The sequence below is a fragment of the Hippoglossus stenolepis genome, chromosome 6 (genome assembly GCF_022539355.2).
Source record: "Hippoglossus stenolepis isolate QCI-W04-F060 chromosome 6, HSTE1.2, whole genome shotgun sequence".
Lineage (NCBI taxonomy): Eukaryota > Metazoa > Chordata > Actinopteri > Pleuronectiformes > Pleuronectidae > Hippoglossus > Hippoglossus stenolepis.
The window spans coordinates 3,968,985-3,993,238 of NC_061488.1; the positions used below are offsets into that span (position 1 = coordinate 3,968,985).

Consider the following 24,254-nt stretch of genomic DNA (forward strand, 5'->3'; position numbering starts at 1 on the left):
AAAAAAATATGTGTATCATGTCTCCTCTCGTGTGCAGATTCGACGAATTTAAAGAATTGCTGCAAAAGTGTTTTCTAACGTCAAAAGCCCCCCCGACCCGCGCATCAATTCTTAACGTCCTGTTTTCAGAAAGCCGGCGTGCAGCCGTCGCTTTCACTTCACGCACTTCTCTATCTGTGCCTCACGTCTCCGTGTGAAAACTTCAGATTTTATTTCAAACATCTGAACTCCTCCTCTTGCTTGCGATGTCTGCGTCACAGGTCGGAGATCAGATAGTGGAGATCAACGGGGAGGCCACGCAGGGCATCACACACACCCGGGCCATCGAGCTGATCCAGGCGGGAGGCAGCAAAGTTCATCTGCTGCTCCGACCCGGCCAGGGCCTGGTCCCGGATCACAGTGAGTGGCAGCTGAGAACCGCATGCACACACACACACACACACACTCAATACACAGAAGCTTTTGTATGGATATGCTTGATAGCAGGGTGCTGACTTTCTTTATTCTCATGCATGTGTTGCCAGCTTCTCTCTTGATCTACCTCTGTATCTGCCTCGCTCTCTCTCTCTCTCTCTCTGTGTTCTGCACCAGCACGGCTGTCTACTTCTACCGATGTATCTCTTCCTCCTATAGGTCAGAACTCTTCTTCCACCCTGTGCTTCTACATGAAACCAGAGCATCACTAAAGGCCTCACTGCTTTTCTTGGTCTGTCCCTAATAACCTTGGTAAACCTTGTACTCCTCCTTCTTTTGCCTTTGACCTGTCCTTTCAAAGTGACTCATCTCCCAGATTTTGAGTGTCATTCTCTGACTTCACCGTCACGATCAATCCGAACTAGATTAGATATTTGTAAAAAAAACAGTGTAATGATATGTAGACTCTTCTCTGGCGGGTTGAGCTAAAGCAGTGAGTCCTAGAGGAATGAACAGACCTGCAGGAGAACTGCGAGGCTTCAGATCCCTGCAAGTTATTATTTTAAAGGGTTTTCAAAAAGAAAAGTGAGATGCCACTGAACACACACCTCATCCAAAGTCTCGTCTTAACTAGATATTGATCAGTGAGAGGATCCGTGTGCGTTCACTGGCATGAACCCTTCAAATCCAAAAACCAAATTAGAGGGAATTCTACGAGTTGCTCCTCTTAGAAATCCAAAAGCTCATTTCGGCACCACCAAGTTCATCACTCTTCCTTTTCTCTCTCTGGTTTTCTGCTGCATAAATCTGCTCTCAATCACAGCTGTGCAATTCTTATCAGCTCGAGTGAAAATTGAAACGTCAGTGCCGGGTGAACACTAGCACCTTTTTCTTTGATGGCTATGTCGTCGGCTGATATATATCTCAAACAAGGCATGAATTTAGAGGGATATTACAGAGGGATATTACAAAGCTAGACGGAAAACAACTTTTTAACACTATCAGGATGTTCCTGTGCTTCTTTTGCATGACTTGTGACAATGTGCAAAATAGCTCAGGGAGATTTTTAGTTTCTGCTGTTTTTTATTTATTGGGTGCATGTGTTTTCAGCTCAGCTCGATCCTCGTCTTACTCTCCACTGCTTGCTCCGCAGGTGCAAAGGACAAAGTAACCATTCCAACCTCAAGCTTTCCCAGATTCGCTGTATCTGAAGGACAGTCGTCTCCAGCCTCTCCATCCTCTGTCTTCTTCTCTACCTCGGAACTGTCCCCATCTTCCCCAAAAATATCTGTCACCGAGGAGTTCCCTGGGGTGGACCTCAGGGCGTCTGGGTCCCCGGGCACCGGTCAGGAGCACGGCAGGCAGGCTAACAGATCGAGAGGACAGCAGCCTCCTCCCCACGACCATAAGCGCACCACCAGCCCCAGCACGCCCGGCTCCAGAAAGACAAGCAGGGCCGATTCCAAGTCTGCAAGTCCCAAAAGAGCCACTGAAGGCTTGAGAGATCACGTAGAGCGCTCCCAGAGCCCGAGAAAGACAGAGCGAGGCCACAGCGGATCCTTGGAAGACATGAGCAAGGAGAGAAAATCCCCAGGGCAGAGAGACCACTACTCCACTGGCACCAGGAAGAGCTCCAAGAGGGAACATGACCCTGCTGTGCCTGTGAAGAACCTGGAGGAGCCCCACAGCCCCCGGCGTCCAGCTGGCCAACAGCCCAGCGTTCCATCCGCAGAGGGGAAGGACCGGCGGTACAAGGAGGAGGATGCACCTTACCGGACCACGGAGAGCGGAGACAAAGGCTGGGCGACCGGCGAACGCCACAAGAAGGGCCAAAGGGCAGAGCAAGAAGCAGCGGCACAAAAGTCTTACTCCCAAATGCACAGGGAGAGGGCGGGGTCAGATACCGACATTGGCACCCTGAGCCGAAAGAGCGGGAGAGAGAAGGGGGACACGCAACACCGGGAGGGCAAGCACCACGGGACGACCGATGAAGTGACCAGAAAGGACCCCAGAGGTTCGAGCAGTAGCATCCAGGACCCCAGCTGCAACGGGACCACCGCGAGCAAGAAGGCTCCCATCACCCCAGGTCCGTGGAAAGTTCCCAGTTCGGCCAAGATCCAGTCCCGAGTGGACACAACATATGCAGATGTCTGAAATCTTTCCAGGACTCTCTGCATCTATGAAGATAAAGCTGAGCCTCTGAACATCCGGAAATGAAGGATCTTTCTTTATCACGGACGAAGCAGATCACTGTGTAACCAGCAACATAGCTTCTCGTTGCTTTTCTGTTTTTTGTTTTCTTTCTTTCACCCAGTTTGCCTCGGTTGGTTTGCATCAAAGCTGCTGACGTCCGATCCGACACACGTGCTCGCACCCACCTGAGTATTTGCATCAGATGGCGTCGGAGCGCGATGTTTTGAATGCGACACTGAAGTCTATTTTGTGCCAATCACAGACTCCGGTTTGAAGCAGCTCCTCCCGTCTGCTCACGTACACGAAGGATCCTGGGTTTTTGGGTTTAATTTGTTTTTGTCACTTTTAGAGGTTTAAGGCACATTCCTACAATCCCTCAGCTTCTCTTCCTGGCAGGACTGAGTCACTGTGGCTGTCACTGATGGATGTAGTAAAAAAAAAATGAGGCTGGTGGGTTTCTCTTAAAATTGGCAGCAAAGGGTTGACGGAGTGTCTTCTAAGTCATTTACGGCCTGTTCTTTGAGTGTGTGTGTGTGTGTGTGTGTGTGTGTGTGTGTGTGTGTGTGTGTGTGTGTGTGTGTGTGTGTGTGTGTGTGTGTGTGTGTGTGTGTGTGTGTGTGTGTGTGTGTGTGTGTGTGTGTGTGTGTGTGTGTGTGTGACTGTATTCACTCTGAAACACTCTGATCCCATTAGCGTACCAGAGGGTGGACAGACCGCCCCGGAGCTTTATATGCATCAATCAGCAGACCAGATACTTGTGGTTCTAGTTCTAATGTTTGTCACACGTGTGTTGATAATAAAAAAAAAAAAGCATAATGTAATTTATTGAAGTTATATATATGTAAACACAACTGTCAGTGCACATATCCCGCGCCGTCATTTCACTTTTGATGTGGATTCAAAGTGCAGAAATAGAATGTGTAAATAAGCGTCACCATCTGAAATTGTTACAGCATTAAAAATCTATGCATTCTATTTCTAGGAGTTCACGGTCATGTTGTCGTCTACTGTTTGCAGCTCTGTACTTTAGGTCTATGTGTGTACGTATACAAGCTGACTGGTAGGCCTGTGTGTTTTTGGATATTCGCTGTAGCATCGACTATACTTAATCAGAAGCATATATTATTATTTAACAAAAGCGATGACACGTATATTGATATAATTTAGACGAGTTGAATTGTATGTGAATCGACTCGCTGAAAACCTTGAGAGATATTTTTATTGTGGGCACAAACAACGTGTTGTTATCTCCTCACTCTAACCTCCAAATCTATTTTTGATCTATTTTTTTATTTAGTACGTGACCATCAATGTGAGAAGGAAGAAAGAATAGCATGTGCTTTTTATATTTTTTTTGCTTAGCTGTTAATTATTAACAACACCACGGCTGTCACTTTTGTGTTAAATAAAACCAGGCTCCCAAAAGAATGCAGTTAATTTACCACACGTGGAGGGAGGGAGTTGGTGGTTGTATGAAAACCCGATTTCCATTTGAAGTTTATCAAATTTAATTAAACAGGGACATAAGTCGCATAAGGAAAAAAAATCTATTTTTTATTTATTAGAATCAGCTGTGCCCTGATCTGAAGACAAAATGTAGTGTTGTTTATAACGGCGGAGTACAGAGACATCTAGTGGTTCAAACCTGTGGCGTCATCGGCGTGCCTGTTTTTAAAAGATGCACAGCAGCATCTTCTCTGAGGCCGTTTACTAATTTATTGTCATTGTGGAATGATGGGCTGCCGTACGATTCACCGGTTCGTCACCATGTAGGATACCGTGGCCTTGCATCGCTCCAACGTAGAAAAACAAAAGAAGTCTCTTGATTTGAACATCATGGTTAGTTGTAAATGTTTATAAATTGTACAGCACCTGTATAAATACTTGCCTTCATGCAGAAAAAAATCAAAACCTCTGTAAATCGTTTCATTATTTTTCTAAGGGAACCGAGAGGAAAAGGATATAAAAATGGGTGAAAATGAATAATGTGGTCATGGCATTCTGTTCATGCACTGATAAATAAAGGTTTACTGAATAAACACCGCTGTGGTATTTTCATTTATTTAATCGAGTCTATCTGGTTGAAGGGATATGAATCCTGCTGCTTCTGTTCTATTTTTAACATCTATCTTTGCACGAAAACAATTATTCCACTCCGCTGCAGATACTTCCTCAAAGTAAACAAACAAAATCAGTTTGTCATTTCTTTTCAGAACACAATCGATTGCAAACACAGATGATCCATTTTCTAACTATGGTTTGTTTACTCTTTTTTTTTTTTGGCCCAAATCATCATCTATCATTTTCCAAAACATCTGAGTTAGTGGTTTGAAGATGATTATAGATGATTTAACTTATTTTAAAGCCCCCTCATATTTTCTTATAAAGAAATCTAAAATGTCTACATGTTGTTCAGCCTGAACTTAGACCAGTGGTTCTCAGATGTTTTCTTCAGAAGCTGTGACAGGGGAAGCAATTGTTTAAAAATGAATTGATCCAAATTGAGTTTTAGTGAGATAAAAACTTTTTCTGTTTACCTTTTCTATATAAATCATATTCATGCAACTTGGTGTCACTCTTTATTTATTTCCCTGATGTTCCATGCACACTGTTTGAGAACCACTCACTTCGACAATCTTTGGCCTATTATCAATCTTTGGCCTATTATCAGTTTAAAAACGTTCTATATATATATATATACATATTTAAACAATACTACCCCTATTATGTGACTGTATAACCAGATATAGGTCCCCACAACATGACTAATACCTGGACCACACACACACACACAGGTTTGCGTAGCTACTAACCCTGAACCTTAACCGTGACCAGTTTATACCTAATCCTAACCATAAACTAACCACGATTCACATCTGACCCCTAACCTGAACCAGTTTAGCCTCATGGGGACCAGACTTTGGTTCCCATGAGGTTTACTGGTCCTGAAAGGGTCATTTATACTGGAGAGTCCTACAGAGGCTACAAAAACAAGTATACACACAAACAGACACACTCATGTCTCCATGACTTCAGAAGACATTATGTTGACTAACATGTATTTCCTGTTGACTTACTCTAACCTCAACCACCTTAGAACATGTCTTCACCGTAATATTCAAGTCTCTACGTTATGGGGACTTGATTTTTTCTTTTGTCCCCATAACGTCCCCCTATTATGTGACTATATCCAGATGTAGGTCCCCACAATGTGAGTAACACACACACGCACACGCAACGTACGTACGTACCACTGCCTCTCGTGGCTGTGGTTCAACCCTGCCATGACGTCAGAGGAGCAGAAGTGAGTGCGTGCGGAGCTGCACGCAGTCGCTGCAACTTGAACTTCAACTCCCATGCAGCATTGCGACGTAAACAAACTACACGACCCAGCGCTCCGTGCGTCACGCGTGCGCAACGCAGCCAAAAGCGCCGGAGAGAACTACAAGCGCACGGCGCGTGGACTACAAAGTGCCGGGGGCGTGCGCGCTGCGAGTCCCGAGACCTTTAAATGCTGTGTACGTGCAAAGATGGCAGCTGAAGTGGAGCTGGTGCGAGAGAAAGTGGGAGACGAGCAGGTGAGGGACAGTCTGCAGAGATTTATCAAGGAGAGGAAGAGGAGGAAGAGGAAGAGGGAGCTGTCAGCGGACAGGCTGGAGAGGAGCGAGGAAGAGGCGAAGAGAGTGAAGCTCCATCATCATCACCACCATCACCATCACCACCACCAGCAGCAGCAGCAGCCACACGCTGAGCACCGGAGCCTGCAGCCGCATCAGCTGCTGCACAAACCCCACAGCGTGGAGAAGCATGTCCTGCACCACCACCACCACCACCACCAGCAGCAGAGCCTCACCGGCGGGGCGAAGAGGAGCCTGCAGCCGGCTCTTCCTCCTCCTGCTCCCCGCCCCCCTCCTCCTCCTCCTCCGGTGCAGCTGCAGAAGAAGCGAGCCCCGGAGCCTCCTGCGCTCTTCACGTTCACGCCTCTCAAAGTGGTCAAGGCCAAAGAGGATCCGAGGGAGAAGCACCGGGACGCAGAGCTCCGGCTGCAGCTGAAGAAGGAGAACACCGAGGCCAACGTGAAGCACGAGCTGAAGAGGAAGAAGGGTGAGTTGTGCTGTTTAAAGATAAGTTAAGATAAGATGAGATAAGTTAAGATGTATTGATCCCTTGTTCCAGCAACAGATTGTCAGAAGAAAACATGTGAAAGTGTAAATCACAATAAAATGGAGAATAAAAATGCAGAGAATATGCACACGATACACATATTTACATATTACATAAACAATATACATCATTTATGCATAGGCTCCTAAAAAATACAGTATCCTTTATAGAATATTTGTAGTATATATTTATTATAAGTGCGTTAAGGAGCTTGCACAAGTCAGTAAGAGGTCAAGAGGTCAGGTGCGTTTTGGTTCGAATTTATATAGTTAGATATCTTATTTAATTCATTTTATATAAATACATATAATATATGATATAAATGCATAGATTACATGCAATTTGATTTTTGCCTGTCCTCTTGCATCCTGTGGAATTGTGCCGTTATTAAGAAGTAAACAGATATTTTGTTGTTTTAATGGTTTTCTGCAGATCAGTGTCAGTCATTTTAAGATTCATGAAACTGGGTAAATTCGGTGTCTCCTCCTGTGTGAGGATAAGAGAATGTGTGTGCATATACCATCAGGAATATGCACATGATAAGTTAAACACATTATGCCTCAGTTAGTGATCATTCAGATGCAGTGTTCAGGAGGACCAGGATCCCCCTCCTTGACTTTTTCCTCCTCCCTGTCCTTGCAGAGCCGAGGCCTCACGACGAGAACATCCAGTCCCTGACGCTGGAGGAGTATCTCCTGAAGAAGAGGAAGAAGAAGAAGAAGCATGAGGAAGAGCACCGAGCCAAGAAGGTCCGGCACATGCACAACAAAGCAGTTCAGACCGTGGGAGCCGATCTCAGCCTGACGATCCGCCCTGAAACATCTCGGCCTGGCGCGGTGCAGCGCGAGAGCCATCGCCAGCCGAGCAGAGACACTATCGCCAACCACCAACCCTACCTCCATGCTCTCAAACTGGGTCACGTCCCCTTCCTGTCCCACCAGGACCACCACATCCGCAGCTCCTCCCTGCAGACGGGCACCTGGTACGGACGCCTCATGCACGAGGAACGGCAAGCCAACGGCGGAGGATCCGTCCTGCACGCCTATTCTGACGAGCTGGCCTGTCTCAGTCCGGCTGAGATGGAGAGCTTTGCCCAGGAGTTCCTGGAGTTGGCCTTCGCCGAGAAGCCCAGAGGAGCAGCCTCCTATGCCCTGGCGGTGGTGCACAGGGCGGCCGCCTACCTGCCGGACTTCCTGGACTACTTCGCCTTCAACTTCCCCAACACGCACGTCAAGATGGAGATATTGGGCAAGAAAGACATTGAGACCACGACCATTGCCAACTTTCACTCTCAGGTATGTGAGAGTGTTTCCACCAGATCACACGTCGCTCAACAAATCCTGCACGTTTATCGAAACCATGTTCAAAGATCCCAGTCTCCTGTAAGAGCCGCCCCCCCCCCGGTGGTGGTTAGCGGAATTAGCCGATTCTTTTTGGAAGTGGGTCAAAACTCAGTCATTCCAACAGCAAAATGTTGTTATTCATCAACTAATCAATCAATAAATTCATCATTTTAAATTTAGTCAATAAATATTGTAAATATTTGACAATAAATGTTGTGAACAGTGAACGGATCAAGAACAGAACAAGGCTGCTCCATCACTGTTTTTGCAAATAGAGGCTGATCGACAGTTGAACAACAGAATAAGTATCTTGTGTATAAGTATCCTTAAAAGTAGTAAAAACCCTGATTGGGTTAATTTCTGTGTATTCTAACGGTAAAAATAGTAACTGAGACAATTTAAGTACATGCGTGCAGAGTGTGTAATGAGTATAAATGGAACTGGGACACACTGAGTGACACGAGCTGTTTCTCCTGTTCTAGGTGAACCGGACTTACTGTTCAGGAACCTATCGGGCTGGACCCATGAGGCAGATCAGTTTGGTCGGAGCTGTGGATGAGGAAGTTGGAGACTTTTTCCCGGAGTTCCTCGACATGCTGGAGGAATCCCCTTTTCTCAAGGTCAGTGGAAAACTAACTGGTGTGTTTTTAAGAGCTCTGCTCCGGGGAAGAGACTCGATCAAGGTCACACAACAGTTCTTTGGTACTGCAGGCCTGATGAACATACACCAGTGGGATAAGAACTACGTAAAATGACAGAAACCATATTTGAGAAATATACTTTGACTCTTTAGTTTGGTCCTCTAACATGGAGGAGGGGGGATTTATGAGCTATGCTGCAGCCAGCCACCAGGGGGCAGCATCAATTTGATTTGCTGTAAACGAAGTTTCCATTGATTAAATCAGAAGTTGTATTTTATGATTATATGGTTTAGACTTTTATCAGCTGAACCACTAAAATACTTTTTTCTTTAACACTGCTTTAACTGAGATTCTAGTTTAAGCTCATACCAACAGGTTTCAGCATCATTTTAGTGGTTATTCCAAAAAGGTGAATATCAACTTAATCTCATTCTCTTTTCTGATTGTGTGTGTCTGTGTGTGTCTGTGTGTGTGTGTGCGCACACAGATGACCCTGCCTTGGGGAAGCCTCTCCAGCCTGAAGCTGGACTGCCGCTCTCAGAGTGACGATGGGCCGATCATGTGGGTGCGACCGGGGGAACAAATGGTTCCCACCGCTGACATGCCCAAGTCTCCTTTCAAGCGACGCAGGTACAAACACATCTTCAGAGGAAATACACAAAACGACTTCCATATTCACAAGATCAGATAATAACTGGTCATAGAATCATTGAAACATCATTTACTGAACAGTTTAGAGTTGGTTGTGAAGCTTCCTTCTTAACTTCCTGCCCCCGCGTATCTTTTTTTGTCCAGGTCAATGAATGAGATTAAAAATCTGCACTATCTGCCGAGGGCCAGCGAACCCAGAGAGGTTCTGTTCGAGGACCGGACGAAGGCCCACGCCGACCACGTGGGTCAGAGTTTCGACTGGCAGAGCACTGCAGCTGTTGGCGTGCTGAAGGCCGTGCACTTTGGAGAATGGTGAGTGCTGATGAGAAGTCGTCATCCTCATCATCATCGTCACGTCGTGGTGTGTGAGGAAGGAGACGTCACTGTGTTCGCTTCATCTCTTGCAGGAACAACCGACCTCGGATAACCAAAGATGTGGTGTGTTTCCAGGCGGGAGACTTCAATGAAGTCGTCCAGAGGCTGCAGCTCGATCTGTACGAGCCCCCAGTGTCTCAGGTGAGAAAACCATTAAAACCAGTTTGTGCGTGTTGTGTTTTTGTAACTACCACACTACAAGGTAGCATTTGTTGCTTGGATGTTAAACTGTGTGTCTCGGTGCAGTGTGTCCAGTGGGTGGACGACGCCAAGCTCAACCAGTTGAGGAGGGAAGGAATCCGCTACGTCCGTGTCCAGCTCTGTGACGACGACATTTACTTCATCCCACGGAACGTCATCCACCAGTTCAAGACGGTGTCTGCGGTGTGTAGCCTGGCCTGGCACATCCGTCTCAAACAGTACCATCCGGAGGACAAGGTCAAGGAGGAGGAGCAGCAGCAGCAGTGCAGCGATATCAGCCCCACCACAGGCCGGGTGTCTTTTTCCTCCCCCGCCAGGCCGGACGCCACCCTCACCCCGTGTGCCAGACCGCAGGGTGACAACACCAGAGGCGGAGTGGCCAAGACCGAAGAACTGGAGTTCCAGAGGCCGGCGACACCTCCCCGGGAGCCTCAGCCGGCACCGCCACAACCCACCAAGTCCACTCGCTCGCCCCCAACTTACCAGGGTCTCCACTTTTCCCTGGCACCAGTCCACTCTGGCTGCACGCCGTCAAAAGTGCCGACACTTCCAAAAGCGTTTGGCCACAGCACGCGGTTCCACGAATGATCTTTCTCCTCCGATGAAAAACCTCTCTCCACTGTGGGACGAGCAAATGTGCAGAAGTTTTACACTAAAACTGAAAACTGAACGTCAATCAGGAAGCATTTCGATTTGAGTTATTCTTCACGTATTTTTAAAAGTCTTTAAATGTGGGGTTAAAATGTTTTTTTGTTTTTCAGACAACAATAAGTTCTCTTATTGTCCTTCACCTGAACTGGAACTCTCTGCTGTCTCAATGAATAAGTGTGTATCATGTAAAGAAGCTTTTATTTTTAGACTGACAATGCAAGTTGCAGCACTTGCTTTAAGAGAGACATTTTTATTTTACTATTATTTTCTGGCAGATTTATTTCACCGAGGCTTTTTGAAGTCGCAGGTGATCTGAACAACTTTGAAAACGAAGGCGGAAGTTGTACTAACTTTACCCAAAAGAAACTTTACCTTTGCAACGTGAATCAAATCCCGGCACATGTTGGAATGAGTGGATTTTATTTTATTTTGAAATACTTCTCTTGGAAATGGAGGAAGAGACGTTTTCTTCACACTTTATTTTGAAACTAAGCGACACACAATGATCTAATTACGCTTCAAGCTCTTCACTTTATTTTCCCCGTCCGCTTTATAAGTTGCACTTACTGCACGTGATATTTAAATTTTATATTGTTCCCTTTTTCTTACTGTTGATACTGTTTTTTGATATTTTATTTATTTTCTTAAGATTAAATTAACATAGGAACACAGGTTTGTAACCGGTGATGAAGATTTAACATAATGATCTAATGACAGGAGCTCCTGTGAATCTATGATGAATAATCGTGTGGATGTCTTCGGACTTTAGTTTGTAAATATAACTTTATGTAGTTAATCGCTCAGAACATGTGAATCCAGTCCGTGCACTCATCCTTCATTTGATTCAAATCTATTTACACGTTGTTAGTTTGAACTGGTGACGTCACTGGATGAAGGCACAGCTGTAGTATCATGTTTTTCTTATAGGAACTTCTTTACAGAATGAGGCCTCCTACAAATCCTAAAATAGTCCAGGGAGTTTTCACCTCTGTCAGTTACTTTGCTTATTAATTTGTTTTACTACAACTGCAAACATTTCAAGAAAAAAAAGACACTATACATTTTTTAAATAACTTTCTTTAACATTGTGAGGGTACATTTTTTTTTTGGGACATTTTCACCGTGTTCCCAGGGACTAATATCATGTATCTTGGTGATTTAAAAAAAAACGACCAAAATACATTTGGCTTGATTGAATTGAAGGGGACTGAGTCAGGTTAACTCTCTACGCAAGAACCGTTCTAGTTACTTGTGACAAGGAGGTTTATGTTGTCACCCCTGGAAATTTAGTAAAAGGACCAATTCAATTTTTGATGTGGATCCGGATCAGTAGGCAGATCTACGAAGAAATCTTTTGACATTTTTGTTGATTTATTTCAGAGAATCTTTTCTGGATCTTGAGGGAAATGGTTTGGATGAGTGTTTGCAAACTGGTGCCGAATAAAAACACGGATCTAGTGAATTTTACTGTGGACTCATTAGGGGACTTTCATTCTGTAATATCTATGCTGTAAAAGGAAGTGATGACGTGACCCTGCCACCGAGTTAGTGCCTTGTACTGTGTGTAGGGTTTACCTGGTTTAAAACTGAGGTTTATCTGTTGGTGAGCAGGATGCAGAAGAGGGTTCCGCAGCCATCATGCTTTTATTTCAATCTATTTTTATTTTCCTGATGCTTTTTGATTTTCCTACGTCTGCTGGTCACCAGGAAGCAAAGAATTACTGCATCTTGCTGTTACTGAATATTTTTGCCTTGAGCACATTAGACCCGCGTCTGGAAGCAGAGTGGTTATTTCCATGTGTCGGGTGTCATAGGGTCTGGACTCACTGAATCAATGTAGAAATAAATTGACGGTTAAAATACTGTCACGTCATTTGTTGTTTGCTGTTGTTGATGTTTGTACTCGGGACGTTTTACCTGAGTTAATGGAACCAATGTGATCCAGTCTGAAGTCGGAAAAAAACAATGAGAATGCCTTGACTTTCTATATTTTTTAATAAATACTTTTGTGTGTAACCTGTTTATTTAAGACAGTTACATTTCATGCATATTCAATATGCATCACATTCACTGGTATCGTTTTTTTCCACATGTTCACGATTCTTTCAGAAGACGATGCTTTTAAAATCCTGAATGTCACACGTGGTTCACATTGTCTCCTGTCATACCCGTTTTTTTTAATCTTGTGTCAAAATCAGACACACACACATACACAACCGAATATATATATATATAGTTAGGTAAAATATATTTGTCAATTTAGACCCATTATTCTATAGAGAGACTTGTTGTCCCACGAGGCCTTGGTCAAGCGTACAAATCCACTTCAGTTCACGTGCAGTACAAAAGGCACAAGGCAGGTGGCGAGGCACTTCCTGTTTGTCCTCGGCTGCTCTCTGCGAGGTGTGAGACGAGACCTCTGTGGCTTCTCATGTCTGTGGAACGTCCAAGTGTCTCGAGTCACCAAAAAGCACCAGCGCTGCCTCAGAACCAAGAATCTGGGTGACTCCTCGGGCCTTTTGGTTTTCCAAAACGGTTTCCAAATCCTGCGCAGGGTGAAGATGGAGTTATAAAAAAAAAAAATAACGATTCTGTGTTGAAATAGACCAAATATGCAACTGTAGAAAGGACAGTGGACGCACCAAATTTAAAGGCAGAGGACGAGGTCGGAGGTGCAGCTCCCGGCTGATTAGGAGGTGGTGGAGGTGCATTTTTAGCTGTTGGTGTAGTTTTTTAGACATGTTAGTGTCACTTTCACATTATAAATATAAGTGGGTTTATCACGCTAAATTTGAAATTGGCTTTACTTACGCTTTAGTTTGTGTCTAAAAAACCTGAGACTCTGGACAAAGGAAACAAAAACAGATTTAGCTGCTGGCTCCTTTTTGAAACTACCAGTGATATTTGTGTCTCTCTCTCTCCTCACCCTTGTTCTTGACATCCCCTTCTCGTTGCCTCTGTCTGATTGGTTTCCTGACGGCTCGGCGGTCGGCGAGGGCCTGCGGTTCACATCGGGCTGTTCCACTCGTGCTGGTGAACAGAGAACCAGACGGAAACTGAGATGATTTACTGCTTTTGAATTTGCCCCAATGGTTGATCATCTCCAACTCGACGTGTGTGTGAGTCACATCGAGGATTCATGAGGAAGAACCTGAGTTAACGAGACTTATTAGTGATGTGTGTGGTGGAACGTTTAAATGTCAAGTGTTCATATGTCTATTAATAACTCTACGTGTGTGAGGTTAGCGTGTCAATGTGCAGGGGTCTGTTAATGTTCTGAGGCAACTCACCACTTCCTGCTGCCGTGACGACCACGGGAGGTGGAGCGAGCTGCCAAACTGCATCGAGGGGCTCTGCAGCACAAACACACTGATCAACTGCCTCCACTGTTTTACATCAACCGACAACAGACCTGACTTTTTATTCATTTAACTTTTCTCCCTTGCTTTTGGTTTCTCAAGCATGTAGATTCAAATAAAAAAAAATTTGTAGATTCTAGCAAACACACTAAAGGCAACCCTGTCATATGTAACTAGTAAGTAGAAGGGCGCATAACTCTTTGAAATTATTCCCCAAAACTATAAATACCAAATAAATATAATAAAATACAGTTATTATTATTTAGCATTTTGAATGTGTGAATATGTTTCTGAAGGTTTACGTCAGTAGTTGAAACATAAGGCTCATCACAAGGTATTAAGAGATTTTCATGGTACATCAAGAGAAACACTGAATCCTGCTGTTCTTCAACTTCCAGGTCCAACTTACCTTGTTTTGAACTTTTAGCTCGAACACTCTGGTGGGAAAGGAAAAAATGTTTACGTCCGAACAAATGCAACATTTTCAACAGAGCAGAATATAAGAACATGTATTTTTTTCTGGACGCTCTATAACCCCGATGTTGGGGCCCATTTGATTGTCATTACCTTGCTTCTGCTCATGACTACATCGAGGAATTTCTTGGGCTGAGCGTTGCCGTCCCACTCGGCCGACAAACCCACCCTGTGAGAGAGATGTGCTGTTTCTGAGGGCTGCAGCCAGAGGGCAGGTTTCTCCTGAGCTGTTGGAAAAGACCGGCGTCAATTGAAATAGCAGGAAGGAAAAAAAAGGTAAAAGGAGTTGTGAGGAAGATGATGATGCAATTACCGGCGTCTGTTTTGAGGATGAAGGACTCTGGGGTTCTGTCAGTCCGGCTGTTTTCATCTGCACAATAAGAGGAACTTGTGATTTATTATCTGGCGTATTGTTTTTGTGAATGTTGAAATGAAAGTAACTCCATCGTACTGTGAGGAAGCAGCGGAGGAGTCAGTGGTTCCAGAGGAGGAAAGAAGGGATGAAGCTCTGATGTTGAGTTTGGTGCGAGACTGAGACGTGTCACTGGGGCTAAAATACAAATAAAAGATATAATAACATTAAAATCATACAATTATCATCAGCCTATTTGATTATTAGACAGTTTATACACCAACAAATCCTGAACTTTCTGTTATAAAAGGAGAAATTACCTGTGAGCGTAGTTTTCGCTCTCAGACTCTACGAGAAGGAGAAGAATGTTACTGTCTCATAACTTAGCATTCAGGTTATGATTCAAGATTCCAGAGACTTCATTCTTACTTTACTCCTCATCCAAGGTTTCTTCTCATGCGTTGTCTCGCTCAAAGCTGATTTTGAGTCACCTGACCATTCTGAAGACGTTCCTATTCGCTTCAGGTTCACAGCTGGCGTGACCTCGGAGTTCTGCTCCACGGGAGCTGAAAGGCAAGCGAGCATGATGTATTTCATTATTACAAGATACGACGCACAACTGTTTCCTGTTTTTTTGTGCCTCAGCGCCAGCGGCAGTCAGTGGCAGGAGGTCATGTGATTCCAGGTTGTCCGTCTCATTGTTGTGAACATGATATCTCAAGAACGCCTTTTTGGGAATTTCTTCAAATTTGAGACAAACGGTCATTTGGACTCAAGAATGACCTGATTAGAATTTAGAAGTCAGAGGTCAAAGCTCAAGGTCACGGTGGCCTCTTGAACATAATATCTCAAGTCTGAGAATTTCTTGATATTTTGACCAGTTGTCACTCACAGATCAACGGATTAGATTTCAGTGGTTTAAGGTCAAACTGCACTGGCTGGCGGAGGCGCACGGTATTTATTGTTTAATGATGTTATCAGGTCACCTTGATCTAAATCCAGCTCAAAAGATTCTGCCGTTCTCTCTGGAAGTGGCGGCACAGGTGAGGGCGACCTGCCTGGGAATATGGAAACAACCATCACCATACATTTTTAATTAAAAGAAAAGGCATCAGTGTGAGTTCTCTATTAACAACAAGGGATTGAGACATTTCCTCACCTTGCCACTCCCTGACAGCCTCAGCAGCAGCATTTTGAGGGATGATGACGGATAAACTTTCACAGGGATCTGAGGGCTCTGAAAGACAAAATCCTTACATGCCGAAACACTCAAGTTTAGATTTGTCAAAAGGGAAGTCAGCTTTGATCATTAGACACCAGGGAAAAGGAATAAACGTTTCACCGACCTGCGTCCACAGCCAGAACGTAGGATTCAGGGGTTCGTTCAGGTAACGGAGGAGGTGCCTCCTCATCCGTGTGAGGTTCTTCAGCAACTACATCAGAGAGAACAATAAACCTGCAAAACTGAGTTCTGCTGCTCTGCTGTCTGTGAGATTCACACGTGCATTGACCATTTACCTGAGGCAGGCGTGTCATCTTCTAGAGGCTGATCATTCAGAGACAACGAGGGTGTGAAGACGGGGGTGACTGTCCATGGTCTGGCGTCTTCAGCAGAGTCCATGGGAGCCTCCTCGGATAGAGGCGAGTTCATGGGGCTGTCAAAGTACGGGTCCTCCACCATCATACAAATGGCGACCTCTGGTGAAGTTGGAGGGTTCAGCGACGGCAGGTTATCCCTCTCCTCTGCTGCAGGGGCGCTCTGGCTCGTGTGCACCTGTTGGGTTGAGGTCCCGGGTCCCTCCTGCAGGTCCTGGCCGGTGACCCCCGCGTCAGGAGAGGCCCGGAGTAGGCTCCACTGTTGCTGGTCCATGTGCTTCTCCTTGGATGTCGAGGCAATGAGATTTTCTGGAGTGGAGGGCGAGGGATGGTGGAGCTGTGGTGGAACGTCCCTCTCCTCATTCTGCAGGGGCTGAGGCAGCAAAACCAGCTCCTGGTCCGGAAGCTTTTTTTCAGACTCAGGCGTGACAGCACATGCTACCATCGTCACCTGGACAGTTTACAAGGTCGAGTGTGGGTCACGACAGCGCTTGAAATTAAGCAGAAGTCAGAACTATATTGTTGTCAGGTCTGTAACTTTGTCTACTTTCTGGTTATGTCCCTGCTCCCCTTGTTTACCATCAACAGCACTTTTCTGCGGATATGAATTACATCTATGAAGCATTTTGTTGGTTTGCACAAGAAGTGGCGCTGGCTCATGCAGGAGAAAATGAATCGGCGTGTTGTTGACAAGATTTTTTGAAAGCCTGAATGACACGGAGCACGTCAAGGACAGGAATTCCGCTCGCTGTGCACTGTGTCAAGAGTGGCAGAAAGAATGTGGCGTCCCGAGATACGAGTGTAGCGGCCTGAAGGCGAACCAGACAGTTAAAGGAGCGGGGAGCGAGAATACGGTTTCTAAGACTGTATGTAAATAAACAGATGGATAAATCACGTTCTCTGAGTGTTTAGCTTCGAGCTTCACAGACACAACCTTTTTGAATCCATTCATTCATGTAATCACACATGCAGTGATTGTATTATTGCTTCTGTGACCTCCCGCTCATTCACAACGGTGTGTTTTTCGGTTGCTCACCTCATTTCTGCATTTCTGTGCATCCACGGCGTGCAGGTATCCCTTAAACAGCAGCTTGATGGTCCTGTACACCAGCTCGTACTGTTCCTGAACAGCAAAAACCTGCTTTGTGAGTTTGGCGTGCTCGGGACGCATGAATCATCAAAAGCTCGTTTACAGAGGGAAGCTTGAGCTGATGTTAAGAATTGTTTGAAATGTGGTTGTGCTTGATGTTAAAAATAAAACTACCTTGGTTTGAACCACTGACGGCCTCTGGGTCCTCATGTCCTGAACCAAGTCGTAGATGTTGAAATCTGCAGTGATCATCTGGAATCAAACACACAGAGAGAACGATGCAGCTCAGATGTTTCAATGTTATATTGATAATGTGCAGAAAGTGTGGGGGGGGGGACACGTCACCTGTTTCTTCAGCAGGTTCCAGGTGTAATCGATGGCACACAGGGCTCCTGTTCTGCCGCAGCCGGCGCTACGATCACAGCAGCAGGAAGTCAGTCACTTTTTTAACCACTCAGCAAGGACATGTCAACATGAGTCCTCAAATTATTATTACTTGCTAGTTAAAGACGACATCCTGATCAGGCTTATTTAGGAAACTGATAAGTATGAGTTTGTGAAATTTGGTGCAGTGTGACTGAATTCAATGGGACTGTTGGTGGAGATGTGTGTTCTTTTATGGTATTTTTCTTATTTGTGTTATTGTTATTGCAAAAGTTTCTCTTCTTCTTCTTCTTCTTCTTCTTCTTCTTCTTCTTCTTCTCATTTGATTTCTAGTTACAGTCTCATTTGTTATTCATATTGCGTATTGCCTTCACCACACACACATTCAATACTCTGCGTTGAAAGTCAGTTCTTAATTTACCCCGTGTGAAAAAACCCAGCTCACCTCAGTGGACTTATTTTAAATTCTGTCTTCAAATTACAAAAAATAAAAGTAAACCGTGCATGTTTTTCTCAGCCTCTCAATTAAAGAAATGTGGATTCTTAACATGATTTTCCTCCAAACAGCAGCACTATCAGTAAGCGACTTCAATGAACCACAAGGGATGAACATTTAAAAAAATCTAAATCAAATTACAGCTGCAAACTACACATGAAACTGAGTCGGACAGGATTTGATTCAACGATATTCTCGGGGACGTACTGGGAGGTGATGGTGTTGAAATGTTTTATCGTAGAGTTTCGTAAAGGAACAAAAACACGTGAACATTTTGCTCTGAGTTCATTTTGCAGCAGTGAACTCTCTCAGACGCGACGTGACTGACTCATCGTCCTCAAAAAGGTGTGGGGCATTTCATGGTGGGGTGTGCTTTCAATTCACATTTTTATTTAGCTGCTTAATTCATCATCGTTTCATTTAGTTTATGGTTCTTAAACTCAAAAGAAAAACATCTGTTACATTAAATGTACTTTAATAGTCGATAACACATTTTCGGGCACATTTCCCATTACAACACTAATTTAAATGTATCACACTGTACGTGGATATCCATCTTACTCTTCGTCCATCATCTACATTTACGAGATTGTATGAAAGTAATTTTCTTGAATTAATCAATAATCAATGGGCCATTGTTCCTGAGGTCCGACCAGAACAATGAAGACACATTTCCTGTTTCGTGCGTGTGTCGATGTTAGTTATTAGCTAGTTGATGTTAATGCAGTGTTAATGTTTAATGCTTTCAGAAAGAGGGTAAATGTGAGTTTAGCATAAGTAGACTTAGGGGAAATGCCCACATGTATAGAATAAATTGTAGTGGGTCGTTGGCTAACCGCCTACACATGCTTCCTGTTTCAAAGAAAGAGAGGAAGTGCTTAACCTCTAAGGCCTAACGCGGGGGGACATAAATGCTGCCCGCAGACAACACATCCCCACAGTAGCTAGTCCATCAAACCAAGTGAGGTTCTTCATTGTTTCACAAAAGTGATAATAAGCTTTGTTGATTTAGCGCCTTTTAAAGATGCAGCTGAAATCCTTCACGTAAAATTATATTGTAAAGTTTGTTTTAACGTGTTTAAATAGACACAATTTAAAATGCAACAGTCCCCTTGAATTCAATCCAGCTGCACCGTACTGCACACGCTCGTGGATCTGTTCCCTAAATGTGGCTGATTGTTTTTCATCAATTATTGAAAAAAACTGGGAAAACTGGGAAAATGGTGAAACATGTAATTGGTTCCTTCCCTGACTGATACCACGTCCTCTCACAAAGTTCTGTGGAGACACGTTTAGTTGTCTTTGTGTAATCTTGCTTACAAACAAACGGACAGAGGTGAAAACATAACCTCATTGGTGAGAGTAGCGGAAACAAACATAAAGAGACTTTCTCAAAAGAGAAAGTCTTAAAGTTTTTTTAATTTGCAGTGTGTTGATCCCTCACGGCCACCGTACCAAGGGAACCTTTAAATGCAATGAGGGCGAGCGTCTGACCTGCAGTGGATGCAGATGGGGACGTCATCGTGGGCCTGGTAGGAACGCATCTCATGCAACATGTCCAGAATGGGGTGGATGGCGTCGGGCACGCCGTGATCTGGCCAGTTCACATAGTGCAGCTGCTTCAAAGTTCGACTACACTGGAATAAAAGAACGTAGGTAATTACAAGGTCACATCTTTTCATCCTTTTATACTTTTATATATCTTACCCCACAAATATGTCAATATTAAAGCTGATCATTTACACAAATAACACAACACATTAAGAGATCCTGTCTCAGTGATAACAAATGTCATCACATCAGTTGTAGAGATTTGCCTGTAGTCTCTAGGATAAATCAACACTACAGGTGATAGTCTGTTTCATTTCCTGAGAAATGAAACAGACTATCACCTGTGACAGTTATTGTCACAGTCAGGATATAAACACTACTTACATTGCGGAAAGTCACCCTCAATGTCCTTGTCAAATAATCTCCTTTATATTCCTCAGAGTCCTGTAAAAAAAAACAGCAGATAACGTGAACGTCTTCTGTACTTAATAATAGTAGTAAAAGTAAAGAAAAGTATGAATTAATACTGGATGTTATTTGACTCAGATAGAGTGAAATTATAATTGGAGAGTGGAATGGTGCAACAGTGAGAACAGAAATACTCACACAGTGAACTGTGAACGGCTCACAAACAAATGGCTGCTCGTGTTTCTGTGGCCAGTAGCACTCGCACTTTTTCTACAACGCCAAAAAGAAAAGCAAAAACAAACCAAGTGTGCGAGGTGTTGAAACTACACCCAAAAAAAACACATTGAGAAAACAGAACAAGCATCATTGTCATGTTACCTTCCCCATTTCAAATTCTCGACAGGCCATCACCACGACCTGCGGTCAAACAGGACGATAAGAGATAGAGGGACAACCTGAGTGACAAGATCTTTAACTGAGTTGGAGGAGTTCAAAAAATCACTTTATGGAGCCGTCGTAAAAATGACCATGCTACGTCCACAGATGACAGCTGGGTCATACTCATACCTTTATGTTATATTCCCAAAGCATCCTGAAGAAGTCCAGCACCGTGTGGGGCAGAGGACCCTGAGTAGCGATGTACGCCCTCGACCCTGACACCCCCTTTACAAGAAAACACATCGTCAAGATCATACAAACCATATGAGTTACATGAATGTGAAAAGTACATATAATAATTTAACACAAAGTTTATATGAATAAAGAGATTGTCTTTACAATGACACCGTTCATTTACCTTGATGAAATTGGCGTTGATGTAGTCTGTGTCATTTTTAGTTGCGGTGAAAATGAGCTTTACTCTGCTGTGGTCGACTAAAAGGAGAGAAATATGAAATGTCACACAACTCAAGAGTCATAAACTGAGCAGAAGAGCTTTTTAACAAAAGGAAAGAATACATGAAATTGTAGAAATCTAAATATGAAGAGATTAGCATGAGAAAATGTGTTAAAAAAACAATAATATAATAAAATATAATGACAACAGCTTACAGGGAACAATGTCCTTGTATCGGTTCTTCTTGGTGTTCTCCTGCTTGTCTGCTGTCTTGGTGGGGAAGGTCTTGTCAGTGCGATACTTGGTTGACTGGCTTTTCAATCTCTGAAAGACATGAAGGAAATTAAATCCAACTACGTAACATTCACAGAGTCTCAGTCATAATTCCTGAGGACTTGGTAACGATTTGTCTGATGCTGCTGTCTTGGGGTTACGGAGTCCCCCAAGGATCGGTTCTTGGCCCGGTTTGATTTACTATTTATATTCAACCGTTTTAAAATAGCTTTTTTAATTTTTTCTAACCAATGTCAAACACAACGATCTCAGGAAACCGCTCAGCTCTGCTCGTCTCGAGTTACTCCAGTGTCGGCCTGTCTCAATAGTGGAATTTAGAATTTAGCTGTTAAGTTAATATTTATCAGGATCTTCATGGTGAAGCCCTTGAGGACAGATTGGTAACAGTTCCTTTCAGTTCGGTTAAAGTGAAGGGAGACACGACCTTAATAGTTTCTGCTCCTCAACTTTGGAATAGTTTATCATTTACTGTTAGATTACCCAGTTCACGGAAATAAAATAAAAAATGTTCTCTCACTTTCATTAAACTGATATTTGCTGTTTTGTATAATATTTATTTTGTTTCTATTTCTGTTTTCAATACTTAATTATGTTTTGGTGCTTTTAAAGTGGAGTAGTTTGTAACGATTGCTTTTTAAAGTGCTACATAAGTTTTTCTTACGAATGGAAGGAAATTCACATGTGACCGATTGCTCACAGTCAGTTTGTATGTGATTCATCGCTTGATGACCAGAATCTGTGAATCACTTCTCGAGAAACTGACACGGTGGCTCACAAACCGAGAGGATTTCCATGTGGAATCTACAGCGTGGAGGGTTTGACACTGAAACTCATGGCACGTCCATGCTTACGGGACTTTGTTGAGGGACACTGGGCTTTTTGTTCACAGGCGATTTCTCGCAGTTGTAGGCAGTCTGTTTTAGGCCTCGTAGACCATCTGCACTGCCGAAACCACAAAGTGCTTTTTGTTCTTCAAGGAAGTGATGCAAGAGATCCCTTCTGAGTGGCCGGGGTGCGAGCAGCATGAGCTGTCCTCAGGCACTGGCATGTCACCCATCACCATGGCAGCAGCCCACAGATGTTGATGTCACCCTCAGGCTCGAGACGTCTGATGCATATTTATTTTATGCACTTATACTTGTGTGTGAATGAAAAGATAAGTGAACAAATCACAGTCTGTGTAACTAGTCTTTGTTAGCCCTCAGGTGTTTCAGTGCGTTTGCCTGCAGGTCTTAATGGTCATGTGCCTTTAACGACAAGCATCAGTGAGAAGAGGAAGAACAAGTCTGGTGTTTGAGCTGTTAATGCAACAGCCGCCTGTTACTTCCCTGAAACAAAAATGTGGAACATTCACTCACACTCACTCAGTTCAGACGGAACAAACTTTGAGGCTTCATCCACGATACCACTCCCCAGCTGTATATTTCAACTAAAGGAACATAAACCTCGACTCACAGAAAACTCCCCAGCAAAGCCATTCGGTGCGTCCTCATCGGCGGCCTCCTGTCTCTCCAGCTGGGCCAGGAACGTCCTCAGTACCCTGGCCTGCTGCTCCATGGCTGGCTGTTCACTTCCGGGGATATGACACCTCTCATGTCAGGTCACAGAGGTCCTCGTCCACAAGTCATGGAGAAGAGTGAGGTCGTCAAGGCTTGTGTTCAGGGCTGTGGGACCCCTGCTGCTGCTGCTGCACAGAGCACCTCTTTGGTGCAACGTTCACATCAAGGAACTATTGTGAGGGACTTATTCAAACTGTCTGAGAGGAAGCAAGAGTTAACTAACAGGTTCTGTGGTCATATTAAAAAAAATGTGCCGCACCCCCTTTGGTGTCTCTCCCTGGGTCCTAGAGTCACCAGGGTGTTTGATTGCATTGCAGTGTCACAGAAGGAATGAGAGGGAAACACCCACAAACAGAGGAGGCCGCACGCTTATAAACAGGCGTGAACAGCTGTTCCAGCCCCGAGGAACAGCTGTAAAAGACCAGCGGAGGAGGGATGTGGTTGGGGATGGAGGCAGAGGCAAAGGGAGTGGTGAAGAGAACAGGAAAATCCAGGTCTCTCCATTTCTGTCTCCTGAATTTCCACAATAAGCGTTTGTTATGGTAAACCAGTTCCCAGTCTTTTAGATGAACTAGTGTCCGATTAACTCTGCCAAAACTCTAATGTATTTATTTATTGTAATTTTGGGGCAGTCTGGTTCATAATTTCACTTCAGGCCGAAGGAGCAATAAAATGAATGAAATAAATATAAATATAAATATAAATATAAATATAAATATAAATATAAATGATAATGAATAATGAATAATGAATAATGAATAATGATAATAATATGGTGGTGACATCTAGTGGTTTTGTGGTAACATAGCACTTGCAGCAATTCTTCCTCTGTGGACCTGATTTGGTTCAATTTACTGTCAAATTTTGCAAGTGACACCATCGTTTACGTGAGTTCGTGTAATAAGGGTCTGAAATGTGTAAAAACGAATCAAACTGTCCGTAGCTGAGGTGAAAATGCAGTTTCCTCAAATCTCACTATATTTTAAAGAGGCTTTTACAAATTTCACAACCTCAGTTAAATGTGACCTAATTCGAAAGCAGGACATGTAGTATGTGTGTTCAGTTCGTGCAAAAGCATGCACCTCAAAGGAAGCTGCAAATAAAAGCACCCCACTCGAGCCTTCACCACAGTCCACTCGGGTGTTGGTTGTGATTGCAAACCTTTCATACTCACACCTTTAACATGGCCATGAAGATCTTCTGTCTCATTTTACTTTGTCATG

The 24,254-nt window shown here is 43.9% G+C and overlaps 3 protein-coding genes across 6 annotated transcripts in view; 2 read left to right on the top strand and 1 right to left on the bottom strand.

The window, feature by feature from the left end:
• The window catches only part of magi3a (membrane associated guanylate kinase, WW and PDZ domain containing 3a), a 103,651-nt gene extending 99,003 nt beyond the window's left edge, over positions 1 to 4,648 (top strand). For 2 of the 3 annotated variants that reach the window (XM_035158557.2, XM_035158559.2), the window contains exons 20-21: positions 261 to 399; positions 1,568 to 4,648. In XM_035158557.2, the coding sequence (XP_035014448.2) occupies positions 261 to 399; positions 1,568 to 2,568 (1,140 nt within the window). In that variant the 3' untranslated portion in view covers positions 2,569 to 4,648. Of the gene's footprint in view, positions 1 to 260; positions 400 to 633; positions 727 to 1,567 lie in introns of all 3 variants that reach the window. The other variant, XM_035158560.2, reaches the window with a different exon arrangement.
• A 1,393-nt stretch (positions 4,649 to 6,041) lies between these two features.
• LOC118110814 (lysine-specific demethylase 9) lies at positions 6,042 to 12,649 on the top strand. Its single transcript, XM_035158892.2, has 7 exons — positions 6,042 to 6,711; positions 7,414 to 8,066; positions 8,597 to 8,734; positions 9,243 to 9,385; positions 9,551 to 9,718; positions 9,814 to 9,922; positions 10,028 to 12,649. The coding sequence occupies exons 1-7, from the start codon at positions 6,138 to 6,140 to the stop codon at positions 10,568 to 10,570; spliced, it is 2,328 nt and encodes a 775-aa protein (XP_035014783.2). The 5' UTR covers positions 6,042 to 6,137; the 3' UTR covers positions 10,571 to 12,649.
• Positions 12,610 to 23,255, bottom strand: ptpn22 (protein tyrosine phosphatase non-receptor type 22). 2 transcript variants are annotated; one of them, XM_047340194.1, is made up of 26 exons: positions 22,928 to 23,255; positions 21,394 to 21,502; positions 21,140 to 21,216; positions 20,911 to 21,006; positions 20,722 to 20,760; positions 20,542 to 20,613; positions 20,320 to 20,379; positions 19,879 to 20,021; positions 17,850 to 17,916; positions 17,679 to 17,756; positions 17,451 to 17,537; positions 16,337 to 16,865; positions 16,165 to 16,251; positions 15,978 to 16,055; positions 15,805 to 15,876; positions 15,248 to 15,384; positions 15,139 to 15,166; positions 14,918 to 15,016; positions 14,780 to 14,836; positions 14,560 to 14,693; positions 14,402 to 14,429; positions 13,924 to 13,986; positions 13,560 to 13,663; positions 13,445 to 13,475; positions 13,276 to 13,350; positions 12,610 to 13,179 (listed from the first exon to the last, which is right to left on the bottom strand). In XM_047340194.1, the coding sequence occupies exons 1-26, from the start codon at positions 23,027 to 23,029 to the stop codon at positions 13,118 to 13,120; spliced, it is 2,514 nt and encodes an 837-aa protein (XP_047196150.1). In that variant the 5' UTR covers positions 23,030 to 23,255; the 3' UTR covers positions 12,610 to 13,117. The 2 variants fall into 2 exon arrangements, with proteins under 2 accessions (XP_047196150.1, XP_047196149.1); XM_047340193.1 differs by having other exon boundaries at positions 15,978 to 16,070.
• Between the last annotated feature and the right edge of the window lie 999 nt (positions 23,256 to 24,254).

Coding starts and splice junctions, on each gene's coding strand:
- LOC118110814 (XM_035158892.2), top strand. CDS start 6,138: ATGGCAGCTGAAGTGGAGCTGGTGCGAGAGAAAGTGGGAGACGAGCAG. Junction 6,712..7,413: donor CGAGCTGAAGAGGAAGAAGG/GTGAGTTGTGCT, acceptor CTGTCCTTGCAG/AGCCGAGGCCTCACGACGAG. Junction 9,386..9,550: donor TCTCCTTTCAAGCGACGCAG/GTACAAACACAT, acceptor TTTTTTGTCCAG/GTCAATGAATGAGATTAAAA.
- ptpn22 (XM_047340193.1), bottom strand. CDS start 23,029: ATGGAGCAGCAGGCCAGGGTACTGAGGACGTTCCTGGCCCAGCTGGAG. Junction 15,877..15,977: donor GGCTGTCAGGGAGTGGCAAG/GTGAGGAAATGT, acceptor CCATATTCCCAG/GCAGGTCGCCCTCACCTGTG. Junction 13,987..14,401: donor AGCTAAAAGTTCAAAACAAG/GTAAGTTGGACC, acceptor TTTGTGCTGCAG/AGCCCCTCGATGCAGTTTGG.